This window comes from Argopecten irradians, chromosome 1 (genome assembly GCF_041381155.1).
Source record: "Argopecten irradians isolate NY chromosome 1, Ai_NY, whole genome shotgun sequence".
Taxonomy (NCBI): domain Eukaryota; kingdom Metazoa; phylum Mollusca; class Bivalvia; order Pectinida; family Pectinidae; genus Argopecten; species Argopecten irradians.
Genome location: NC_091134.1, coordinates 64,616,801 through 64,643,439, shown reverse-complemented (window position 1 = coordinate 64,643,439; position 26,639 = coordinate 64,616,801). Strand labels below are relative to the sequence as shown.

The window sequence follows — 26,639 nt, the reverse complement described above, 5'->3', positions numbered from 1 at the left end:
CTAGGAGATAAAACATACAGGGATTATTATAATGCTAGGAGATAAAACATACAGGGATTATTATAATGCTAGGAGATAAAACATACAGGGATTATTATAATGCTAGGAGATAAAACATACAGGGATTATTATAATGCTAAGAGATAAAACATACAGGGATTATTATAATGCTAAGGAGATAAAACATACAGGGATTATTATAATGCTAGGAGATAAAACATACAGGGATTATTATAATGCTAGGAGATAAAACATACAGGGATTATTATAATGCTAAGAGATAAAACATACAGGGATTATTATAATGCTAGGAGATAAAACATACAGGGATTATTATAATGCTAGAGAGATAAAACATACAGGGATTATTATAATGCTAGGAGATAAAACATACAGGGATTATTATAATGCTAAGAGATAAAACATACAGGGATTATTATAATGCTAAGAGATAAAACATACAGGGATTATTATAATGCTAGGAGATAAAACATACAGGGATTATTATAATGCTAAGAGATAAAACATACAGGGATTATTATAATGCTAGGAGATAAAACATACAGGGATTATTATAATGCTAGAGATAAAACATACAGGATTATATAATGCTAAGAGATAAAACATACAGGTATTATTATATGCTAGAGATAAAACATACAGGGATTATCATAATGCTAGGAGATAAAAATACAAGGATTATTATAATGCTCAGAGATACAGGGTTAAAACAAGTAAACACTAAAGGTACTGTTTTAGTACCTATTGATAACTGCACTATGAAGGCTCCACTTCTTTACATGTAAACGGTAAGAGGCTATAGTAGAGACACTTAAATCACACATATGTACTATATATTAAAGGTAGGTTTCGCCCAACCAAATAAATATTTTTTTGTGAAATGCGATAAGCGGAAGAAAAGATGAAAAAACATATTAAAATATCTCAATTTAATTTCTTTATGTGTTTGAGATTGAACAAATGTGTCTTGAATACAAAATTGAAGGAAATCCTTGATTTATTACGGTGTCCGTCACACAAAATAATATGCAAATGAAGCTGCGATGGATTGTGTTGTCGAAGTTTGGCGCATGCGCATTGTCACGCACTAAAAGTAAACAAAATGGCTGAACGAAAGTGTGTGCGATGAAAAAAATATATCTGAATCGGCAACAAAGTGGAGGAAATTATAATGGATTCGGTAGCACCCTAGGATATCTATAGGGAATTAAATTCAGAAATGGCATGTAGCAATAAAAGAAACAGAAGCCACATCTCAAGCGGAACTTGCCGGGATCTGTTGGGACTCGTGTAACGGCATTGCACGTGGTGAGTTAAATTTCAACACATATGCCAGCGCACAAATACAGACTAACTACATGTATATTTGGTGTACAAAGTTAGCGAGCGTATGTAAGTAACATGAAGTGTTTTAGATTATATGATATGTATAAACAGTCCCTTGCACTTCGATTTGTTGTTGTTGTTTTTTTAACTAAACATGCCGTGGCAAGACTGTCACTTCTATCTGACATTTTGTTGCACGCTTCCGTATGTTGCTGCGGCCTCGTTTTGGAAAAAATACGTCATGTTCTATGTAAAGCTAGACTTCGCTCTATTTTTAGAGGAGTATTTTCCTGGTCAAGCTTGGCAACTGACCACCCATATTGTTCGCTGTATGCATTGAAAATGATCTGAAGATTATATCTATGTATAGGATAAATTTCAATTCCGTAGTCTTTATATTTCATTGGGCGAAACCTACCTTTAAATGTGTATCACACAAATTTAATGAGCTCACCAGTTCCTTCCATTGGCGGAGAGATTTAGACTTGGCGACTTGCAGTACGCCGATGGTGGCCTTCACACGCTGGCTCTTCATCTGTTCAAGCAGGCTGTAAATAATAAACAATGTTAGTTACATACTGTAGCATATGACATAACACAGCTTCTCCCAAACATACTGGATACACAATATTGCCCTGTTGTCTCAAACAGCAAAATTCAGCACCTACTTATCAAGTCTAGTACTAACACTTACTTATTAAATTTGGCCATCCTGCTCTTCCAGTATGCGAGCTCAGCGGTGGGTCCAATATCGTCGGCCTCGCGCCTCATCTGTTCACTCTCAGCCAACACTTGCTCAATCTGTTTGGACCAGGTCAACAGTAGATTCTCAAACTTCTCTAGATACTCGGTGTTTGAGGCTGAAACATAAAAAACATTCCATTAGAGACTGAAGGCTAAAATATTTTGAACAATAAGAATCCTCTTAGACAGCAGAGACTAGCAAAATTTTGACTGACAGAAAACTCTCTTAGACAATTGACACTAGTTAACTCCACATTCATTTCTCTAAACTTAAAACCTATAGTTGAAGCTTACCAATCCCCTGATAGTCGTTTGGAGACTCGATCGTTTCAATGACGGGTCCTACTCCATTTTCGGCCAGAGTCACCTGCCCCTCCATGTTGCGTACTGCAGACATGAGATTCTGGACAAATTTCTCGAGCTGTTCCAGAAACTCCTCGGCAGTAGCACTGTTAGCAGGAGCGGGAGGTGTTGGCCCGGAACCGTCTTCACTTGGGGGGACAGGAACTGGTTTCACCATACTGGTACCCCATTGCTGCAAACAGTTTAATGACTTTACCATGACTGTTTGATTCAGGTATTATAATTTTCAAAACTGTTTTACTAGTGTACTGGTGGTTTTTGTTTTTTGTTTTTTTTTTCAAAACTAGCCATGCAGATTTTGCTCGGGTGTGTCTTATGTGAACAAAAACAAAAATCCGACAACGGTTTGAAGTTTTTAAAATTACACAAGCCTAAAAACCTGCTAGGAAAACAGCTTGACAGTGGACTGAAACACTATTTCAAAGTTTCATTTTTTTTTCAAATCTTTTGTATGTTTGATAGTTGACTGAAAGGGTTGAATTCATTGCTTATTATTTCTTCCCTTCTGTTCTTTTCTTTAATTTATTTCAATTAAACTTTGCAATAATACAAATGTAAACATGTATTACTGACAGGACTGGGAGCAATTGTGATTGTTTAGAAAACTTTAGATATGTTGATGGACATCTTGACTAGAATTAACATACCTCAAGAGATTTCAGAGCAGGAAGGATAATCTTAGAGAGGTAGCCCTGGAATCCACTCAGCACTTTTCCATTACTGCAGTCCATCATGCCGAAGTTGATCTCATTGGCAATGTTCTGAATGGTGATAGCCTTATTGGTGGTCCGTAAGAAATACAGACATAGGCCATGACAACCCTGCAAAGAAAACACGAGCATATTAACTAATTCTAAGGACACTACAAATCATAACAACATAGCAATATCAAAGAAATTCACAAAGAACCATTTAATTAGATAATAAGGCTGGGCATGTCTTTCTCAAAAACAGCCAGAGCTGCCATTTAGCCCATTACAATTTTTAACCAGTGTACATTTTATATTTCTTGCACTGGTTTATAAACCATAGTAATTAAGTTCCTCAAGGATTTGACACAGTGCCTGTACCTGATCAATGGGAATATAATGAAAATGAGTGATTTCCTGATGAGGATTTGAGAGGATTAAGATCACATTTTCACTAGGTCAGTAGTTTCTACCCCCTGTTGAGACAGTATGGAGTTATTTTAACAGAAGAATCTAATCAATCATGTTACAATTGTAATGTCAGTGACGTAGAAATTGGTAAAGATTGACACAGATTCCAAATTGTGTTAGTGTATAAAGGCAAGTCTGTGAAGCAGAAAAACACAATCAGATTCCCTACACATCATTGATTCACACTTGTAATTGTAGTGATCAATATCAACTCATACACACAATCAATCTGATTTCTTCTGTTAGCAAAACTGGAACTGGATAAATAACATGTAGATATCTGTATAAATATCATGAAGATATCTGGATAAATATCTTGTAGATATCTGGATAAATACCATGTAGATATCTGTATAAATATCATGTAGATATCTGGATAAATACCTTGTAGATATCTTGATAAATACCATGTAGATATCTGTATAAATACCATGTAGATATCTGTATAAATACCATGTAGATATGTGGATGAATACCATGTAGATATCTGTATAAATATCATGTAGATATCTGTATAAATATCATGTAGATATCTGGATAAATACCTTGTAGATATCTGGATAAATACCATATAGATATCTGGATAAATACCATATAGATATCTGGATAAATATCATGAAGATATCTGTATAAATACCATGTAGATATGTGGATAAATACTATGTAGATATGTGGATAAATACCATGTAAATATCTGGATAAATACCATGTAGATATCTGGATAAATACCATGTAGATATCTGGATAAATACCATGTAGATATCTGGATAAATACCATGTAGATATCTGGATAACTACCATGTATATATCTTTATTTTTCCAAGATATTGACAATAAAAGTCCAATTGTAGTGAGCAATTTGTAAAAATATTCAATTAAAATGTCTGGTAAAGATGGACTATTGGAAATAGACATGGTCATCATATATCATTAATAGCTACACTAACCTCGAAAATGTAATCAGAATTCCAAATTGATCTGTGATCTCTTATAATTCGTAATTTTGTTTTCATAGATTTAAAAATCAAATAAATCATACTAATATATGACAATACATTTATCATTAGGAATCTAAAAGAATTTAATTACTTGCTTATTTTAACAATAAAGTCGTCAAGTCACATTAATTAATTAATCATCCGTCACACAAGTAGATGTAGTGAATGGTCCGACAATCAATGGCCACCCCCCAGACAGAATATGTTTTAATACACTGATAACACTTGCTTTCTTTTATACACCTAAGCATTCCGTCTGGGACAATCGATAGTATAACTATCGGCTTTTTATCCCTGTTCATACCATAATCAACATTGTAAATGCTCAGGAATCAATAACTGACACCCATCCTCTTCATTCTGGATACCAAAGTTCATATACGAATTTGCCAACACAAGACAAAAACAAAGCTTGCATTGTAAGATAATATCTTCACGATGTTGTTAAATTTTATTTTAATTTAGTACATGAATAAATCATTATCACAGTTGCTGGAATTCAGGACTGTTTTAGACTTAATTTTGCTTCATGACTTCCTAAAATTTCTTTGAATCTTATTGGTTAAAATGCATGCTCACCGATTTTCTCATTTTATAAGTGCCCTGGGAGATGTTTATTGTATTGACTATGGTAGCTTGTTCCACAGGTAGACTAACAATCAATACACCTGTTTGTACAGGTAAGCTTTCAGAATGGCTCTATAGACACAAGTAAACTATCTGTCTGCTAATTCAACTGGTTAACCCGTCCTTAGAAATCAGTCGGTAATTAAAGACCAGCAATATAATATGTTTTGCATTATTGAGGACCCTATAGTTGTATTGTAGTGTGTAATTTATCCTAACTATAAATCTGTAATGTAAACATTCATTTCTAATTACATAGACAGTAATGCATACAGTAGTTTTACAGCTTAGTACACAACTCGATTTGAAAATTTGCTGAATAACATTGCTTAAAAAGTTTCATTTTTATGGAAAGCAGGAATCAAAATGAATCAAAATGAATAAGTAAGATATATATTGGTCATTAGGAACCAAGTCATACAGTCTCTAGGTTGGACCCATTATCTAGCCATTGTATTTTAGATTGAAGTTTGGGATATTTCTTACATATCATACAAGTACAAGCTATCTAGATTATGGGTAAAAGCGAACAAAGTCCAATTTTTTTTTAAATATTGTAAAAAAGTCAATTGCTTGAAACAGAAAAAAAACTGGTCAAATGGCAATAAGAGTCACAGTACAATATTTTCATTAATTGGAATTCTCCCATAAGGTATTCTTCCATAAGCTTGACGAGCTGGTGTGTCACAGGCTTTATATAACAATACCTAGCTACAGGTAGATATTTGTCCAATAAAATCCTCACCTATATGTAAAGGTATTCAGTATTGCATTCATAAGCCTTCATTTCATTATATAAGCCACTAAATATAACTGTCAATACTGTTAGATTTATCCACAGGGCAGAAGCTAGGGCAATGTTACCTATGTATACTATAGCTACACAAATCTAACTAAACTATTCAAGATAGAATCTGTTTCTGTGTAAATGGGTTTCTATTTCATATGAAGATCAGCAGTAAATGAAACTTGGATACATAACAAAACAGAAATCAAAAGATTGTGAAGAAAACATATATCAATGACAAGAAAAGTTACCTGTAAATTGTTAACAAGATTCCAGTAGGAGATATCATATTACAGGTAAAAAAAAAGTGGTAATAAGAAGGGTCAGATCAAATAGCTATAATAACCAGTATCAAACTTCACCACAGAAACGTTCTGACATAAGTCTACACTAAAGATTTAAAGTGCCTACTGATATGGCAATTCTAACATAATATCTGTGCTATGAGTAAGGCTAATATGTAAATACGACAATGAATTAAGTGGAAATGAGCATTGAACCAGAACTTAAATGCCCCCCACCATGTATCAAAAACTTTTAAAAGAGCATATTTATATAAATTATACAGATTGATTTGTGTGAACATTTTTTGGTCAAAGAAAAACCTTCTGAAGTAAAGTTTTTCTCAAGAATTATCTATCATGAATGTTTATTTTTAATTTCAAACATTAGTGATACCCTTGTGACATTACATCATTGTTGTAACATCACATCCTCTTGACATCATCGTTGTGACACAACTTACTACAGTGGAACTCGGTTAATACGAACTCGAAGGGACCGAGATAAAACTTCGAGTTATCCAAGTGTTCGAATTAAGCGAGTTTTCATTTCTACTGACGATATCTTTACTTGGTATATCTAAACTAGTTCCATGTCGTAAAATGATGTGAACAAGAGAGATGTCAAAATCGCCGATGGTAGTTGCAAAATTATTACAATAAAACCGAGATATGTGTTTTGAAATGCTGTTCTACAGCACATTTATGAAAAAGAAAATTGGCTTTTTCGGCGAACTCGTAGTCTAAAAGTCTCATTTTGAGTTATAAGAACATTTTATGTATGATTTTTGTCCTTTGGACCCAAAATTTACTTCATATTATCCGAGTTCTTCGAGTTTCCCGAATTCGAATTATCCGAGTTCTTTAAACAAAGATAAAGAGGGAATTTGGCCGGGACCGGCAAAGTACTTCGTATTAAGCCGGGTTGTCGAATTATCCGAGTTCGTATCAACCAAGTTCCACTGTATTAATTTTGATCTAAATTTACCTCCACATCTCCTGGTGTAATGAAGAGTTTCTTGGTGGTGTTGCTTCCTGTTGGATCTCGGTAATCTTTTTGCTGTAACCACAATAACAATGTATTATATACCTAAGATACCATTGTTTTCAGTTAATTTTTTATAATTTTTATCTATACACAGTTTGCCTCAGATTTATTTTTTCAACTGTTTTCCTTCTGAAAGTTTCAATTTATGAATGTTAAGATGTTTTAAAAATTTAAATCTGAATTTCAGTACTTTTTCTTTTGGGCTGTATTAAATTTGAGAGGTTTTGTTTATGTCATCAATACATAATGCTAATTACCTGTACAGTTTGGTAGAAGAAAATGAGTTTCCTTGCTCCATCAGCCTTAAAGATTTCTTCAATCAGATCAAACTGGAAATAATAATTAGGATAGATTTGTATGTATACATATGATATCTAAGTTTAATAAGGTTTAGAAATCCTCCTTTTGGTTACAAGGCCAACGAGTCTAGTACATGCAGCATATCAGTCACCTTGCTCCACTTCAAGTTTAGATGGAGCACTATTAGACCACCATGACTAACATGAAATTTAAAAAGTTACTAAATTGTAAGCTGTCATTCAAAGGTAAACTATCAAATACAACTCTGATTTCCTATGATTTTTATTGATTAAATCAGGTGTGAAGTTTCATGTAACAGATGATTTTTATTGATTAAATCAGGTGTGAAGTTTCATGTAACAGATGATTTTTATTGATTAAATCAGGTGTGAAGTTTCATGTAACAGATGATTTTTATTGATTAAATCAGGTGTGAAGTTTCATGTAACAGATTGAACATAACTCAGCATGATCTGCTAGTTTTTCCGCTCCATTTCAACGTTGAATGTGATAAGGCACGTAATATAAGGATTGAGTTTCACCACATCCCGCACTGTGGTCTCGGTCAATCTTACAGCTAACGATTACATCTAGCCTTCATGCACAGGTAAATTACAATACTTATTTCAAATAAACTGGTGATTTTAAAAACTCCAAACCAAGGGTAGGTCTCAATCTTCTTCATTGGAAACTGAAACTTTTCTCCTTTTTTTTTGCAATAACACTTACCCTTTCATCTCCAAATACAAAGTCTTCAACATTGTTTACTTCTAATCCTAGGGCATCAGCAATCTGTTGATACAATATAATTCATCATCATGAACAAAAGAATGAGTTTAAGGTGTAGAAACCTTAGTCAATTCCATCTATCTATTTTGAAGGGCAATTTAAATCTAAATTCTGAACATCAGAATAAGGTATGACATCATTCATACAGTAAAAGACGTAAAAGACCAAAAGCAAATTAATATACATGTTTATCATGAAAAAAACATCCTATTTTGTTTATTAAAAAATATTTCTGAATGATTTACTATTCTCCATTGTTGCTATGTAAGTAAATATTTGGATCGATATACAAATTTCTATTCAAATTTAATCCTTATTTAAAATTCAAGTTCAGATATTTTTCAAAACTCACCTGTTTGAATATGTAGTTGTGCCGGGCATCACACTGTAAACAAAATTAAGATATTAATTAATTCATTTAGTCATCCAAAAAATTTGATAATGGATTTATACTTTTATCAAATTAGTTATAGGAATATGTTTAAATCTAAGAACCTCTAAGAAAGCTACAATAATATTTTGTACATGTTTGAATTGCTTTTATTTGTTATTGAAATTTCTTAAAGACCCATTACATAAAACGAAGCACTCATCGAAGATCCTAAAGGTATCATTCTCTTCATATATAATATCCTTGATATGCGTCAAAATCAAGTCAGAATAAAAATGGCCCACAAGAAAAAACATTTCAGAAAATTGTCAATATGAATATATATGTGATTCAATTTATTTTGTATGTACCACTATAAAATGACAGTACTATCTGCATTACTCCTGGTTTAGGAACATTCTGTACAGTACAGTGGGTTCACTAGGTAAATCATTATACCTATCTCAACAGTTTCTCATTGTTCATTTATAAATGTAGATCAATACAATTCACAGTGTCACGTTCCTTTAATAAAACCCTGCCACTCTTTATTAAACATTTAGACAAATGTACCAGTGATCGTCCTGGCACTAGAACCCAATAAAATGTATTGTCACTTGTGGCTGAAATCTAGTACCAGTACTATTTCTGTAGCAGTATCATGTACATGACAAACAGAAGACATAACAAACTTAGATACATATATACATGAGGATTTATATATCAAGCTGATATAAATTATAAAGGTCGAACATTAGCATTAACTTACTTCATTGACCTCTATAAATTAAAAGGTATAAAGGGACTGTAAAATGTCAGTTAAGATGAAATAAATCAGTTTATTTAATTTCAATCATTAGTTTTGCACTAATCACCAATTGAATAATGAATAAAAAATACTTTCACATAAAACTTAACACTGCAGATGAAATTGTATCGGAATCACATTATAATACCCAAATAAAATATTTACCCAAGCATGCTAAAAAAATTCTTAATACAGTCAACTCATCTTACTTTTTTCATATTAATTTCCTCTTGGTCATTTTCCAATCCCGTAACAAGTTTACGAATAAACATTTTGAATAATTTCCAACCACCACCACCTAGTAGAATAAACTGGACACAACTACGTCTTGAATATGAAGACAAATACTTGTATAAGATAATAACTAATTACAGGGTTAATAATTAATGAAGACCAATACTAGATGTGGAAAATAATTAACGGTTTATACAGAAATTGATCACACCTGCATTTGATACAAGGCCACAACAAAAGCAATGGTTGTTTTCCCACTTTATACATATCACTATTATTTGTTCTATGTTGTATTTTTATGAAGGCCAAAGCTCATAAAACATTTACACTGGTACCACAATAGTGTATGAAGTCTAAAAGTTTTACCGAACTGACAAGCCATTATGTGTTACAGGTATCACATATTTGCAGCATAGGTTGGTAAAGGGATAACAAATTTATTTTTGATACTGGCCTAAGGATGTGGATACCCACCAAACCTGTGTAATTACTTTGTCTACCTGATAGTAGAGACCTGTCTAAGATGGTAGACTCCTTAACTTAATTATTTATACCTGTATCGGTATACCTGTGTGAAGACAATTGGCTGGACAAGGCACAGCAATCAAAAGTAAATTTCAAAGGACTTGGGGTTCTATTCTTTTGCTTTTATATAAAAAAATCTTTCTGGTTTAGTTCAATTGAATTTTTTCTTTTCAATTTTAGGATATGGTACATATGTACTAACAAGCTTATGATCTTTAATGTTGCCAACTGACATCAGTTAGTCATGCCACAGTTACCACATATACATGAAGGTGTTAGATTTTTATTCCAAAAATATTTTCTTGTCCAATATTCCTGTCAAGTCAGATATTATCAGAATGTAAAGAACCATGGAAAACCTGAAATACCAATAATTTTTAAAATTGCTTTATGTTTGTTTCAATAAGTATTTATGGCAGATAAATCATGTAACCCGTTGTTCTATTAGATATTATTTAATTTATTACTTAACATTAATGCATTATAAAACATTGCCGTTCAGACTGTATACTTTATGTTGCCAGTCACACTAGGTATTATCTCTTTAAATTCCAATACACATTCTAATCTCATGCCTTGCTTTTTACGAGCATGAATAAACCGTTTAAATTGATCAAACAGATGCATTTAGCCAAACCTATTTAATTTAACCAATGTTGTATATAAAAAATCTTGTGTGTAGTTATGTTTTGGGTAGATTTGTATAGGTGGTATAGAGAGTACAGGCCGGGATATATATTACTTAGAACTAATCTCTGCAGGGTTTTAGTTTATCAGAACTTGAACAAAGGTTTTAATCTGGTGTATAACAATACCAAGTGTTAATACACTACATAGCTACGGGTAAACAGCCAATATAGAGACAAATGACTACCTGCATATGTCTAATGCTTTAAACCGGCCACAAAGACTGTAGGTAAAAATCTCATTATTATGAGGTAGTCGTGCCTACAGTCGGTCAAAACAACGTCAAACATTATACCTATAGCAGAACCTTTGTACCCATCCAAAAATAAAGTTCCTACGATTGATGGATCCGACTCAATTCTCAACCCCCCTAACCTGTGCATTGAGGAATTGTCAAGCGTTTAGCAAATTAATATCCTGTATTGGACTTCAGTATTCGACCATGAATTGAACAACCTATTCACAATTACACCTTTGTCATTCTACCATTGATTTAGGTCCAAATACTGACAAAACTAGAAATGTGTATGTATAACCAGGCAAGCCATAGACCCTGGTAAAGACATCCAGTATAATCTACAGTAGGCTATATAATGATGATTTATTCTTCAGTCTACCTGTCCAACATCAAGCACATGTATAACCAGTTATTGTGCCCCATACATTCATATTTAAAAGAATGCTGAAAATTTGAATTTGGTTGAGAGATCAACTTTGAATTTATTTCCTTTAAACTTGTCAGTAATATGAATAATATCTAAATATTTGCATAATGAGTTAAATACACTACTACTATATTTGCATGTCTGAGTGTTCGATCAACTTGTCTTCTCCGTAATCATTCTACAATAATATTAATGGTGTGGCCATTTTGTATGGTATTTTACACAATTAGAAACGCTAAGAGCACCACTTGAGTAGTTTAAGTTGTAAACTAAACGATCCATTTAACATTACATAATCAGGGTTTGTGTAATCCTGTATTCATATATTTATTGTAGAACTCATCATTCCACACACTAAGCTCGTTAATTATATCAATAATATCAGCTGAGATTCCCCTATCAATTTCTATATTTATTGTAGAACTCATCATTCCACACACTAAGCTCGTTAATTACATCAATAATATCAGCTGAGATTTCCCCTATCAATTTCTATTCCATTACTCTCCATTTAACTGATGACATATTCAGATTTCCATTCCAATTTTTCTCCTTGCTTGCAAAATGAATTCTGTGTGATTAACAAAACCTGAACGTTTTGTTCCATATTCATGATAAGTGAACCGGTAAAATCTTGTTCTTACTTCCATTAACAAATCATGCATTGGATTGCGATATGAACACAAACGAAAGGAAGTAAATGCCATTTTGTCACAGAGAGTGGTCGATAAAACAGTCTCTTTAACAGGGAGTTGCTAACGGAATAAAATTTGCATTTCATCTCAATACATTTGAGAGAAATCAATGGCTCAAGTGACTTTGATCAAACATAATCGGAAGAGAAACAAATATCCGGTGCAACCAGCCATCTTTATGACCAAGTAATGGGACTTTATGGGCTTTTTGTTTTATTTCACAACAACAAGACATAAATATAGATGTCTCATGAGTATATTAGGTTTATGTGTCTTAAGTGTACATGTGTTTGTGGAAAAAAAGGTAAATGAGCAAACTAGTCATGGTGAAGTCTGGTTGCACTGTAAAGATCATACATGACAATCACACCCAAATTAATTTATTAATTATTATTATTATTATTTTTTATTTTGACAACAATAAGCATCCATCAGCCATGAAAGGCAAGGTGTTTCACAAATAGCTCTACATATTCCCAGCCAATACCCTCACTAACCCTCCAAAGTCAGAGGAAGGTGCCATATTGATTTCTATATGTAAGGTTCCAGTCTAGCCTGAGAGGAATGTCAATCAAACGTTCCTCTCTTGGTAGCTTACCTATGTCCTATACCTATAGTATATATGTATACCTAGTGTAGCTATATACCAGTGTATAAATCTCTTGCTGTTCGATCAATACAAGTGGATAACTTCATCATAATGTAACAGTGCCCCAAAGTTTTATTTAAACACCGATACAAATCTCTTCAGTTTAGGAAAAGGAGTACTTAAATATTGCAAGCACCCGACAAGTTTTATAACTCACATATGATCTCCTTATCAGTGGGGTTTTGCTATGAGAGTTTTTAATCATGTTGAAACAAACACCCTTATATATAGATAGGAGTAAATCATGTTGGCAGTTTCAATAGTATAAATCTAGCTAAACCTTAAACATTCACACTTACATTCTTCAATAGTATAAATCTAGCTAAACCTTAAACATTCACACTTACATTCTTCAATAGTATAAATCTAGCTAAACCTTAAACATTCACACTTACATTCTTCAATAGTATAAATCTAGCTAAACCTTAAACATTAAACATTCACACTTACATTCTTCAATAGTATAAATCTAGCTAAACCTTAAACATTCACACTTACATTCTTCAATAGTATAAATCTAGCTAAACCTTAAACATTCACACTTACATTCTTCAATAGTATAAATCTAGCTAAACCTTAAACATTCACACTTACATTCTTCAATAGTATAAATCTAGCTAAACCTTAAACATTCACACTTACATTCTTCAATAGTATAAATCTAGCTAAACCTTAAACATTCACACTTACATTCTTCAATAGTATAAATCTAGCTAAACCTTAAACATTCACACTTACATTCTTCAATAGTATAAATCTAGCTAAACCTTAAACATTCACACTTACATTCTTCAATAGTATAAATCTAGCTAATCCTTAAACATTCACACTTACATTCTTCAATAGTATAAATCTAGCTAAACCTTAAACATTCACACTTACATTCTTCAATAGTATAAATCTAGCTAAACATTCACACTTACATTCTTCAATAGTATAAATCTAGCTAAACATTCACACTTACATTCTTCAATAGTATAAATCTAGCTAATCCTTAAACATTCACACTTACATTCTTCAATAGTATAAATCTAGCTAAACATTCACACTTACATTCTTCAATAGTATAAATCTAGCTAAACATTCACACTTACATTCTTCAATAGTATAAATCTAGCTAAACATTCACACTTACATTCTTCAATAGTATAAATCTAGCTAAACATTCACACTTACATTCCAACAAATATCAACTCATTTAACAGCACCCAGCAAAAAATAGCTTATACTTCAATTACAGTCAAGAAACAAATTCTATGCTTGAAATTTTAGTCTTATTATAAACTAGAAACACATTTTTCACACATGAAAATCAATATTTTTTTATTCAAGACAGACAAGTGATATACTACTTTTTATATCTGGTAAGTGAAAATAGATTTTTTGATGTTTTCACTTTCATATTTAACAATTGAGAAAGGAATCTCTTTAGAATTGTTCATTCCGAGCTACATATAGAAGTGTGCCAACATACAAAAGATGTGGTATGAAATCCTCTTATGGCCAGTAACCAAACAGGAATGTAATGTACATGTAGGGCAAATATAAACCTTCAGGTGACAAACTGTGTTTACTCAAAGTCTTTTATTCTTGCCTATTTAAACATGATTGAAGTCCATTTACCCCAGACACACATTTACAGATTCATTTAGAAACATGACAAGCCAGGATAAGCATTCAATTTTTATAGTGGTTTGTTCTGATGTATTTGCCAATTTTCAGGAACAATAAACCATTTGAGATCTTTACAAAACAGCATACATGTATATCACTAGACAAACCTAAATGATATGAAAACAGTTAATGAATATAGCTGAGGTTCCTCATGGTACAAATCCCAATTAAGTTACTAGATATAAAGTTATTTGTTTCAGGTCGCCAATCAAAGAACTTAATCACATGGCACAAGTCATTTGAAAGAAAACAGTACTATGTTGTTTTTCTTTCTCAAAAAGATGAATTTCTTGTCAAGCAAAGAAAAATGTGTTTATATTGTGTCATTTAAAAAATGTTTTGAACCTTCACGTTTCTTGCCATATATTATAGTTCACAATTGAACTGGCAGCTTTTAGAATAGCTACAGTATGAACATTAATGATTGAAACCTCACAACAGTTTACAACTGAGTAAGGATACAATGTGAATATTAATTATTTATACTTCCTGACAGTTCAACAAGGACAGCAATAGACTGACAAAAGTGTGCCTATCACAGTGATTATTCACACTACATAATGATCCTACAACATCTGGCTGTTAATTAGGAACAGCCAGAGACAATATTACTTTAAGAACTTCAACTTTAATCATTTCTAACACTGTCATCTATCTAAAAGAACAAGTCTGCCATTCAGAGCAATGATAGCGAGGGTACGTACCTGCATTCGTCTCTCCTCACGGTTCTGCTTTGCCTGTTTCTGCATTTCCTTCATTGCCTCTCCAGTTAGGATGACATTCTTCTTTGCTGGACCCTAAAGACACAAACACTCAATATTCACAAATTTCTCCAAACCAGATTTTATGGTTTTCTCCAAACCAGATTTTATGGTTTTCAACAATTATGCATTATTTTCTATGAGCAGATTGTTTTCATTTCAACTTCTACAAAATCCAGATTTTGTTGAATTGGTTTTTGGCTTCTGATCTATAGACCTAGTCGGTGGCCCCACCCCATATTTCTATACACCTAGTCGGTGGCCCCACCCCATATTTCTATACAACTAGTCCGTGGCCCCACCCCATATTTCTATACACCTAGTCGGTGGCCCCACCCTATATTTCTATACACCTAGTACGTGGCCCCACCCCATATTTCTATACACCTAGTCCGTGGCCCCACCCCATATTTCTATACACCTAGTCGGTGGCCCCACCCCATATTTCTATACACCTAGTCCGTGGCCCCACCCCATATTTCTATACACCTAGTCGGTGGCCCCACCCCATATTTCTATACAACTAGTCCGTGGCCCCACCCCATATTTCTATACACCTAGTCGGTGGCCCCACCCTATATTTCTATACACCTAGTACGTGGCCCCACCCCATATTTCTATACACCTAGTCTGTGGCCCCACCCCATATTTCTTTGACTACCCCTAGGATGCTTTACCTTTGCTGGTGCCGCTGGGGTCTTGGGCGCAGGCTTCTTTTTCTCCTCTCCTGAAACCAAAATGGAAATCAACAGTAATTACCTTCAAAATGAATTTTTAATTGTTTAAACATTCATAGCATTTAAATTGAAAAAAAAAAATAGTAGCAACAATATTTTCCAGTTATCTGTGTTTACTCTTTTATTACTCTCTACCATCTAAAACTTGGCCATGTTTGAAGGGGATGGCGTTGTACAATTGCCTTTCACCTGCATAGCTCGAGTTTCTTCAATCATGAAGGGTCTAATACTTAACCTCATTTCTAAGGCAAATGGTATAATTTGATCAACTGCCATCACAATTTTTAAGCTAGCAGACCTTGTGAAGGCGTTATAATTGGTTTGTTTTATGAACTATAAAGACACACAATCATATTTTGACAGGAGAGTACATTACTAATTGTATATGGAAGATACTGGTATGTGGAAGCAGGCAAAAAAAACTTTTAGTCATATGAAGTGTTCTGAGACGAGACAGAATTGTTAAAACTTGTGTGTAATATTAATTCATTGTTTTAATTTACCACTAGGAAATTGGAATCCTTATTAGAATTCCTTATGTCCAGACAGAATGCCCTTGAGGTGTAGTAACCTTATCAGACTGTCCAGTTCAGGTCAAGCGTCAATTTACATTTCTAATTAGGGCTATTTACAATGTAGAGTGTGCTAATGTTTGGAGAGTAAAGTTAGAGTGCTACAATCAGTCATAATATTAAAAGTCTGCACACCTTTACAGAACCTTATATAGGTATATAGGTAGGTATTATTCCTATAGGTAGCTGTAATGTCTATCACAAATCTACCAAGTACAAACAAGTCCTCACCATAGTTGTTTACTTTTCTATTTAGAAAAGGGTGATTTTATTCAAGTTTGTGTACATTCATTATCTAAGCAGATCAGACAGGAGTGTTAAAACGACCAATTGATACATATATTGGATAATGTCATCTGATTCCATATACAAATGAATATGTTGTAGTACAGGTAACTCAGGGCGACATGTACCGTTTCAGGACGTACAATAATTATCTTAATTATAATCTTATCAATTGAATTAAAACCAAATTTCCATACTGATTTCAATTTCAAATATGCCATGAAATTATTAAATTTCTATTTCAAATGCTCATGAATTTAATTTACTTTATAAAGTCTACTTTTTACAATAAATAAATCTGTTGATCGAGAACCTGGAGAAATTCCACAGGGAAAGACAGGTAAGTGTGTGACCTTATAGTCAAGGGGGGTTCAAACCCCTGTCACCAGGTGAAAGGGTAGTATTCAAGTCATCAAAAGACCACCCAAAAAGTAGATTGTAAGTAATCACTCTATCTGTCCGACCTCTCTACACAGCCATGACTTCAACCTATAGTGGGTTTGATAGAACATTTACAGAGTAATGTGAAAGTTTTCTAATCTTTTGAACATTTCAAAATAAATCAGTTTTCTTTTTGACAAGATTGACCTTTGATTTGATGGAGAAATATTCTCTATATCTATATCAAATAATCAATCTTCATAAAACTGTTCAGTACATATTGTAGGTTTGTCAGTGGTTTTATAATCGACAGTCATGGACATAAATAGAAATGTAAGAAAATGACTTGGTATAAATTGGTATATTGTAAGATCCACAATCTCTATTGAATGTGAAAGATTGAAAACCTGGTAACAATAAGTCGACAAAAAAGGTTTGGCAAATCTGATTAAGATTGTTAATCCACTTGGATTATCCAACTGTTTGTAACATGGACTTAATTCACAAGGTGTGTAACTTCACTATAATCCAACTGTATGTAACATGGACTAAAAGTTGAAGGAAAATTTAATGAAACAAACCGTGAATTTTCCCCTCAAAATCAAATCTTAATTCGGAATCAATTAATGTTATCTCCAGTTTTTGTTATAATTTCTGTACTATATTAAATGTGTCCTAAATCTGTTACTGTGAACCTTACTACATATTAAAGTACATCTATCAGTATGCAAAGTTGTTTTCTTTTTAAATGAAGGTTTTTATACCTACAGCCTGTTGGTACATGCAAGTGTACTGTATACCATTATTTAACATACATTTTTAAGTAACTTGCAAGAAGTTAGGGAGCAAATATGCAACTATACAATTTATTTTCCATCATGCATATATCATTCATTATTGATAAAATGCACACAAAAATGAAGTTTATCATTATTTAAAAAAAAAATATTTAAATACCAGGTTTTTTCAAGATTTGAGTTATTAGTTTTTTTAATCATAATTTTCAAATACATTTTTAAAAAAAATCTTTACAGATATCTTTAAATGTAATATATTTTACCTTGTGATTTCGTTTTGAAATGTTCTGTTATAACATGCAAACTTGTGCGCTATTACATATCAATTATATATTAGGCCTAGAGTACAATTCTAATAGGTTATAATTTATTTCTTGAAGGGAAAAAACATTAGTTTTTTTGTTACTATTTGACTCTGTACGTATAATATAATTTTCTTTTATTGAATAGATGTAAATAAATGAAATAAGTGTATATCTATAATATAATTAACTATGAACAATTATAAAACTTGACCAATTAGTAAAGTATACTTACCCTTGACAGAAACTAGCGGTGGGGCAACTTCTTGATCAGGCTTGGGGCTAGGAGGCTTATTCGCCTCCTTTTCCCCGGGGGTACCATCAGTCGTGTCTGCCATGTTTAAAACAGCAGGCTGCTTTCTCAAAACGACGGAATCTTTTAGTTACTCCAACTTAATTTCTATTGTGCATAACTCAACAGACCGTCGGGAGCTGTCACCTCAGGTCTGACGATTCCGGAAGGGCGCACGAATACCTGCCATGAGTTACTCGGAGTGAAGTTCAATGGGAGTTAAATACAGCTAATGACATTTCAAATAAACAATAAAAATACACAAACAATAGTTTGTTTTGAAACAACAACCCAATGAATGATGCAAAAAGCAACGAAAATAATAGCAATTTGATTATTGATAAAGTACTCTAACGCGAAGGGATATGGCCTAAATGAGTCGCGTGTCGTCGCTATGACTACATGTACACAAGGCAGGTGCTCGCTCACGAAGCCGCTAGCATATTAACGGCGATTAATACGAGTGTAACACCGTAGACTTCCCGATTTAACAAAGATACCAAAATGATGTCGAGGCTATTTTTATTGATATTTGATAGCTTCCGCAATGTGATAAACTGCATATTATAGATCGAAAATAGAGTTTTTTAAAGTTGTGAACCAGATCTAGAGAGCGCAATTAAATTATTAATCATTCATTACATCACCGATTTCGTATTACCACTATTGAGCGAGGTAGGCGCTTATTGAATAATAAATCAATCTGGTTTCTGACGGGATCAATCAATTATGTATAAAACAAAAGAAATAAAAAGTTTATGTCTTTCATTGCTACCATTATAATTTTGTTTTAATGTAGAACTTTTGTAACACCTTTGTGCAATGTACTACTACTACTAAAAAGTTGTTCAAATACTTTCCATGGACCAAGTCTATGATACATAACTTTTATAATTGACAATTGCAAATTTAATTGAAAAACTTCCTCATTCTTTGATTTTTCAGAAGTACTTGATTGTTTCTTCGCCTATTTGACCTTGGATGAAATCCTTTAATGTTCATAGCCTAACAGAACTATGTGATTCCTAAAGTATGTAACAGAGCCACTGTTAGTTCTGTTAAATTTGCCTAGTTTTTTTTTTCTTCTTTTTTTCTCTCTCTAAAAGCACATGATTTTATCAATTGAAACCGCTGTCTCCACTAGAGTTCAGACTTAGAACTTCACTTACTACACTTTGACTTTTAACCAAGACAGCGTGATGCCCGAATGTTCGACACGAAAAAGTAAATTTTGTTATGGACCTCAAAATGTATTGGATTCAACCGCAGTATTCAATTCAATATCCTGCATAGTAATCAACTGGGTTGCATATTCCCCACTCGTGGAGAGGACTTACAGTAAGAGTTTCATACAGTTACATAGGTCCAAATAATGAAACAACGCATGATTTTGTAAATTAAAATTATTTGCTCAACTAGGGCAAGACTGAAGAACCCTGCACATCTGGCTTAGTCTAATTTCTATGGTTGGAAAGTGTGATTTTATGTTGTTTTATAAATTTTGCTATTGAAGCTTTGATGACTAATTTGATGTATACTATCACCTTCATCAGACAGACAGCGCAAGTACACACCATTATACACCAGTACAACGTAGTACACAGTACACACCACTGTTAGTACATACAACAGTACACACCAGTACACAGTACTTGTAGTAAATACCAAAGTACACACCAGTATACAGTAAACAGCACAGCAAACATTAGTACAACCCACAGTACACAGTACTCACTACAGTACACACTACACACCAGTACATAGTACACACTACAGTACACAGTTAACATTACAGTACACACCACAGTACACAGTTCACAGTTCACACCACAGTACACACCACAGTACACACTAAACACCACAGTAAACACCACAGTACACAGTACAGTACACGCTACAGTACACACTACACACCACAGTACACACCTCAGTACACACTACAGTACACAGTACACACCACAGTAAACACCACAGTACACACCTCAGTACACACTACAGTATACAGTACACACCACAGTAAACACCACAGTACACACTACAGTACACACACAGTACATTACATACTACAGTACACAGTACACACCACAGTACACACTACAGTACACAGTACATACTACAGTACACACCACAGTAAACACTACAGTACACACTACAGTACACACCACAGTACACACTACAGTACACACTACAGTACACATTACACACCACAGTACACACCACAGTACACACTACAGTACACACCACAGTACACACTACAGTACACACCACAGAACACACTACAGTACACAGTACACACACAGTACACACACAGTACACACTACAGTACACACATACACACACAGTACACACCACAGTACACACTACAGTACACACCACAGAACACACTACATACACAGTACACACTACAGTACACACTACAGTACACATACAGTACACAATACAGTACACACTACAGTACACACTACAGTACACACACAGTACACACACACACACTACACTGCACAGTTCACACCACAGAACACACTACAGTACACAGTACACACATACACACCACAGTACACACACAGTACACACATACATACAGTACACAGTACAACTACAGTACACACACAGTACAACACACAGTACACACTACAGTAAACACACATACACAGTACACACTACAGTACACAGTACAACACAGTACACACACTACAGTACACACACACAGACACACTACAGTACACACACTACACAGTACAGCACACACAGTACCACACAGTACACACTACACACACAGTACACACACACAGTACACACTACAGTACACACTACAGTACCACACTACAGTACAACAAGTACCTACTACAGTAAACACCACAGTACACACTACAGTACACACTACAGTACACACTATAGTAAACACTACAGTACACACCACAGTACACACTACAGTACACACTACATACACACTACAGTACACAACACAGTACAAACTATAGTAAACACTACAGTACACACTACAGTACACACTACAGTACACACTACAGTACACAGTACATACTGCAGTACACACCACAGTACACACTACAGTACACACTACAGTACACACTACAGTACTACAGTACACACCACAGTACACAATACAGTACACACTACAGTACACACTACAGTACACACCACAGTACACACTACAGTACACACCACAGTAAACACCACAGTACACACTACAGAACACAGGACACGCAACACATCAGTACACACTACACACCACCGTACACACTACACACTACAGTACACACTACAGTACACACCACAGTACACACTACACACTACAGTACACAGTACACACTACAGTACACACTACAGTAAACACTAAAGTAAACGCTACAGTACACAGTACATCCTACAGTACACAGTACACACTACAGTACACACCACAGTACACAGTACACACTACAGTACACACTACAGTACACAGTACACACTACAGTACACACTAAAGTACACAGTACACACTACAGTACACACCACAGAACACAGTTCACACTACAGTACACATCACAGTACACACCACAGTACACACCTCAGAACACAGTACACACTACAGTACACACTACACACCACAGTACACACCTCAGTACAAACTACACACCACAGTAAACAATACATAAATAATACATAGTTAATATCTTACAATACAAGGTTTATTTTGGTGCAAGACTTTGGGAAGCCGAGATGATGAGGCTTTGCCGAGTCATCTCGGCTTTCCATGGCGAGCACCAAAATAAAACTTGTATTGGAAGATTCTAACCATGTATTCTGTTTATCCTGTATTCTGTTTATCCTGCAACCATTATGACATTTAAAACAAAAGCAACCTGCTAGTTATTTACTTTGTTTTGCTCAAAGCGAGACACTTCTTTGATGCAGAGGAAAAGATTCATTCACTAAACCGAATGCGAGTGAACTCCTTTTAATACCATAGGAAATCTATAAGCGCATTCGTAAACAATACCAGTAATTCTATTCAGTGTGTAATATCAGTGAAACAAAATGAAAATATTCAAAAGAAACAACAATTACTCATGAGAACTTCTTTACAATACATATCTTTGGAATGAGCCAAGTAAAACAAGACTCCGTCGTACGAGATTTTCAAAATCGTAAAAATTACGCTATTCCAGTGAATGTGACATCACTTTCAGCAGGAAAGAATGACTCTACGGACCAGGTGAGCTAATAAACTATAGTAAACTTGACCCCCTCCCCAGGGAGAAATGCGAGACCCCAGGGTCATATATATCAAAATTTTTGTAAATGACCTTAACAACTTTCCATCTAGGAAAAGTATTTGATTCTACCACCTCTGTGAGTGGAGAAGAAGAAATTTTAGTCAATTTTACCCCCTTTGGCCCTACCGAAGCCCGCTGGGGGGTGGGGACCATAATTCACAATTTTGATTGGCCTTGCCCTTGTGCCTTATAAGGTTTGTGCAAAATATCATTGAAATTTCTTCAGCTTGGTGGCCATCTTGTAGATCAATCAGTCCCAAAATGCAATAAACACAACTAGGGCCCTAGGGGAACCTACATATGGAATTTGAGAAAGATCCCTTCAGTTCTTTTTGAGAAATAGCAGTAACATGAAATGCTAATGGACGGAAGGACAGACAGATTGACCATGGGCGAAAAGCGATTTAAATAGCCTACCATCTGATGATGGTGGGCTAAAAACAAAAACAGATGCCTGTGACAGATAGTGGTTCATTTGGTATTTATAATACGTTTTGTATTCAGATTGACATTGATAAATATTTTAGTTTGATTTTATTTATTACATATTAACATTAAGTTTGTGCCTCGTAATAGTGAAACTTCTGCCATTTTTATAGTACATGTACTATCTCACAAGTAGACTGGCCACCTGACCTCAAGTTTAATACTAGATCATCTCTGCCAGTTTGAAACTCTAGAATCAGACATGTCACAGAAACAAAGAATCATCAAGCCAAATTTTAGTTATCTTTTTAATACAGTATTCTAGAAACTGGTGTCTACATAGGGGGTGAGCGCTCGTTTTACTCGAGGCCAAAGGCGAGGGGATGTCAAGGGGGATTTATATACCGTAGATAGGACCATGCAATAGTGACATCAGCAAAAGGTCAGTAGGTACACCCTACCTGCAGAGCTGTCCAGGGCAAGGCTGATGAACAGAAGTTTCTAATAATTTCTATCATTGGAAAATAAATTCCACTTGGATATAGGACCTTGCTCCAATTTCTCGAAACAAAAGTGCAGACTTAAGTCAAAACTTAAGTTTTTCTCCTTATGTAACTTATATGAAAACTTTCGACTTGCTAAAGTCTAGTAAGTTAAGGTAAGTCAGTGTCGGACTGACTTTGCTTAGAGACATTGGAGCCTGTCCTTTATCACAAACCTTTTAAGTTAGTTAGTTGGAAAGGTTATTTATAACTATTTGAGTTGCTAAATATTTAGATAGTCAAAACATTTCAAACTCCTTCAAATATGATAATAAAATCTGAAATATTAAAAGACACATTCATTTATGTGATCAATAATTTCTTTATTGTCACTGATACCAGGTAATGTAATTAACAAACATACAAATATTGGATTTTCATAGGGGGATTTCTATAGGAGGGTAGATAACTCCTTTAAAACACACTGTCGATTTTAAAGCAAATTCTTATATTAACAAGAGATCCCAGAGGGATCTTGGCGCCCACCAAAGAATGATCTATATCTGACAAAGGAAAGATGGATCTTTTCTCTACTTTTTAAACTTTTTCAAACATACTACATATAAAATTTGAGACAGATCGCTTCAGTACCTTTTGAGAAATAGCGGTAACAAACTTCAACTATCAAAATCCAAGATGACTCCTTGGCGGCCATCTTGTAGATCAATCGGTCCCAAATCACAATATGCACAACGAGGGCCCTAGGGGAACCTACATGTGAAATTTGAGAAAGATCCATTCAATACTTTCTGAGAAATAGCGATAACAAACTTTGAATCGATCGGTCCCAAATCACAATATGCACAACTAGAGCCCTAGGGGAACCTACATATGAATTTTGAGACAATTCCCTTCAGTTCTTTCTGAGAAATAGCGATACCAAACTTTGAATAACAAAATCGAAGATGGCTGCCTGGCGGCCATCTTGTTGACCGATCGGTCCCAAAATGCAATATGCACAACTAGGTCCCTAGGGGAACCTACATATGAAATTTGAGACAGATCCCTTCAGTACTATCTGAGAAATATCCATAACAAACTTTAACTATCAAAATCCAAGATTGCGGCCTGGCGGCCATCTTGTTCACCAATTGGTCCAAAAATGCAATATGCACAACAAGGGCCCTAGGGGAACCTTCATATTAAATTTGAGAAAGATCCCTTCAGCACTTTTTGAGAAGTAGGGATATCAAACCTTAACTATCATAATCAAAGATGGCTGCCTGGCGGCCATCTTGTTTTTCCGATCAGCCTCAAAATCTGTATGGCACAACTAGGGACCAAGGGTAACCTCCATGTGAAGTTTGAACAAAATCCCTTCAGTAGTTCTCAAGAAATATCGATAACAAACTTCAACTGCCAAAATCAAAGATGGCTGCCTGGAGGCCATCTTGTTTTTCCGATCAGCCTCAGAATCTGTATGGCACAACTAGGGACCAAGGGTAACCTCCATGTGAAGTTTGAACAAAATCCCTTCAGTAGTTCTCAAGAAATATCGATAACAAACTTCAACTGCCAAAATCAAAGATGGCTGCCTGGCGGCCATCTTGTTTTTCCGATCAGCCTCAAAATCTGTATGGCACAAATATGGACCAAGGGGACCCTCCATGCGAAGTTTGAACAAAATCCCTGCGGCAGTTTTTAAGAAATAGTGATAACAAGCATTGTATATGGACGGACGACGGACGACGACGACGGACTACGGACCACGGACGCAGGGCGATTTGAATATCCACATCTGATGATGGTGGGCTAAAAATTGCTTAAAGAAAGAAAGAAAATATTGCATTCAACAGCTTCATTTATCACACAAGAGATCTTTCTATCTAAATCTTTATTAAAGCATTAAGGTTTATTTAAGAATTATAGACTTTTTCTAATTAAACTTTAATGGAACTGTAAAACAAGGTTATAACATACCTTTTGGAACCAAGGATATTACTTCATTATAAACTATAGTTTGATATACACTGAACACATATTACAGACCTATTATGGCAACTTAAATGAGGAATGAAAAGTACCATGAATTTGTTGTTAGCATGTTTTACTGTACATGTATCCTTGATGTGTCCATTTACATATATGTACAATATATCCAAGTTGGTAAATGGCATCAAATATAAAGAAGAATAATTGAGTAAGTTTGAATTGCCAGCTAAAAAAATATATATTTTCATCCTTATATAATATACATACAATATATGAGATTAAGACAAAGAATTTAACAAAAATATGATTTGTTACAATATAAAGTTGAATGTCAAATGATATCATACCATAGCCTCCTATATAAAGATCTAACAATTCTCATTGTACCAAGATTTTTTTTATATTGACCTTTTAGGGGTCATGCAGGCCATCTAAGGATTTGGGGCCACGATATGTACAGTTATAATGGATTTCCAGATCACTTCAATAATACAACAATAATACTAATTTTTCATTTGATTATGACAATTTTTAAATATTGACTCCCTTTTGAGGAAATCTGGATGAACATGTACCTAGTCAGACAG

The 26,639-nt window shown here is 34.2% G+C and overlaps 1 protein-coding gene across 1 annotated transcript in view; it reads right to left on the bottom strand.

The window, feature by feature from the left end:
* Nucleotides 1-19,085, bottom strand: part of LOC138305406 (dynein axonemal heavy chain 5-like) — a 76,194-nt gene extending 57,109 nt beyond the window's left edge. Inside the window, exons 1-11 of the mRNA XM_069245649.1 lie at nt 18,822-19,085; nt 16,190-16,239; nt 15,456-15,548; nt 8,797-8,829; nt 8,385-8,447; nt 7,613-7,684; nt 7,296-7,367; nt 3,102-3,275; nt 2,386-2,626; nt 2,042-2,207; nt 1,802-1,895 (exon numbers count right to left, since the gene is read on the bottom strand). Of these exons, the coding sequence (XP_069101750.1) occupies nt 1,802-1,895; nt 2,042-2,207; nt 2,386-2,626; nt 3,102-3,275; nt 7,296-7,367; nt 7,613-7,684; nt 8,385-8,447; nt 8,797-8,829; nt 15,456-15,548; nt 16,190-16,239; nt 18,822-18,924 (1,161 nt within the window). The 5' untranslated portion in view covers nt 18,925-19,085. The remainder of the gene's footprint in view (nt 1-1,801; nt 1,896-2,041; nt 2,208-2,385; nt 2,627-3,101; nt 3,276-7,295; nt 7,368-7,612; nt 7,685-8,384; nt 8,448-8,796; nt 8,830-15,455; nt 15,549-16,189; nt 16,240-18,821) is intronic.
* Nucleotides 19,086-26,639: the final 7,554 nt, after the last annotated feature.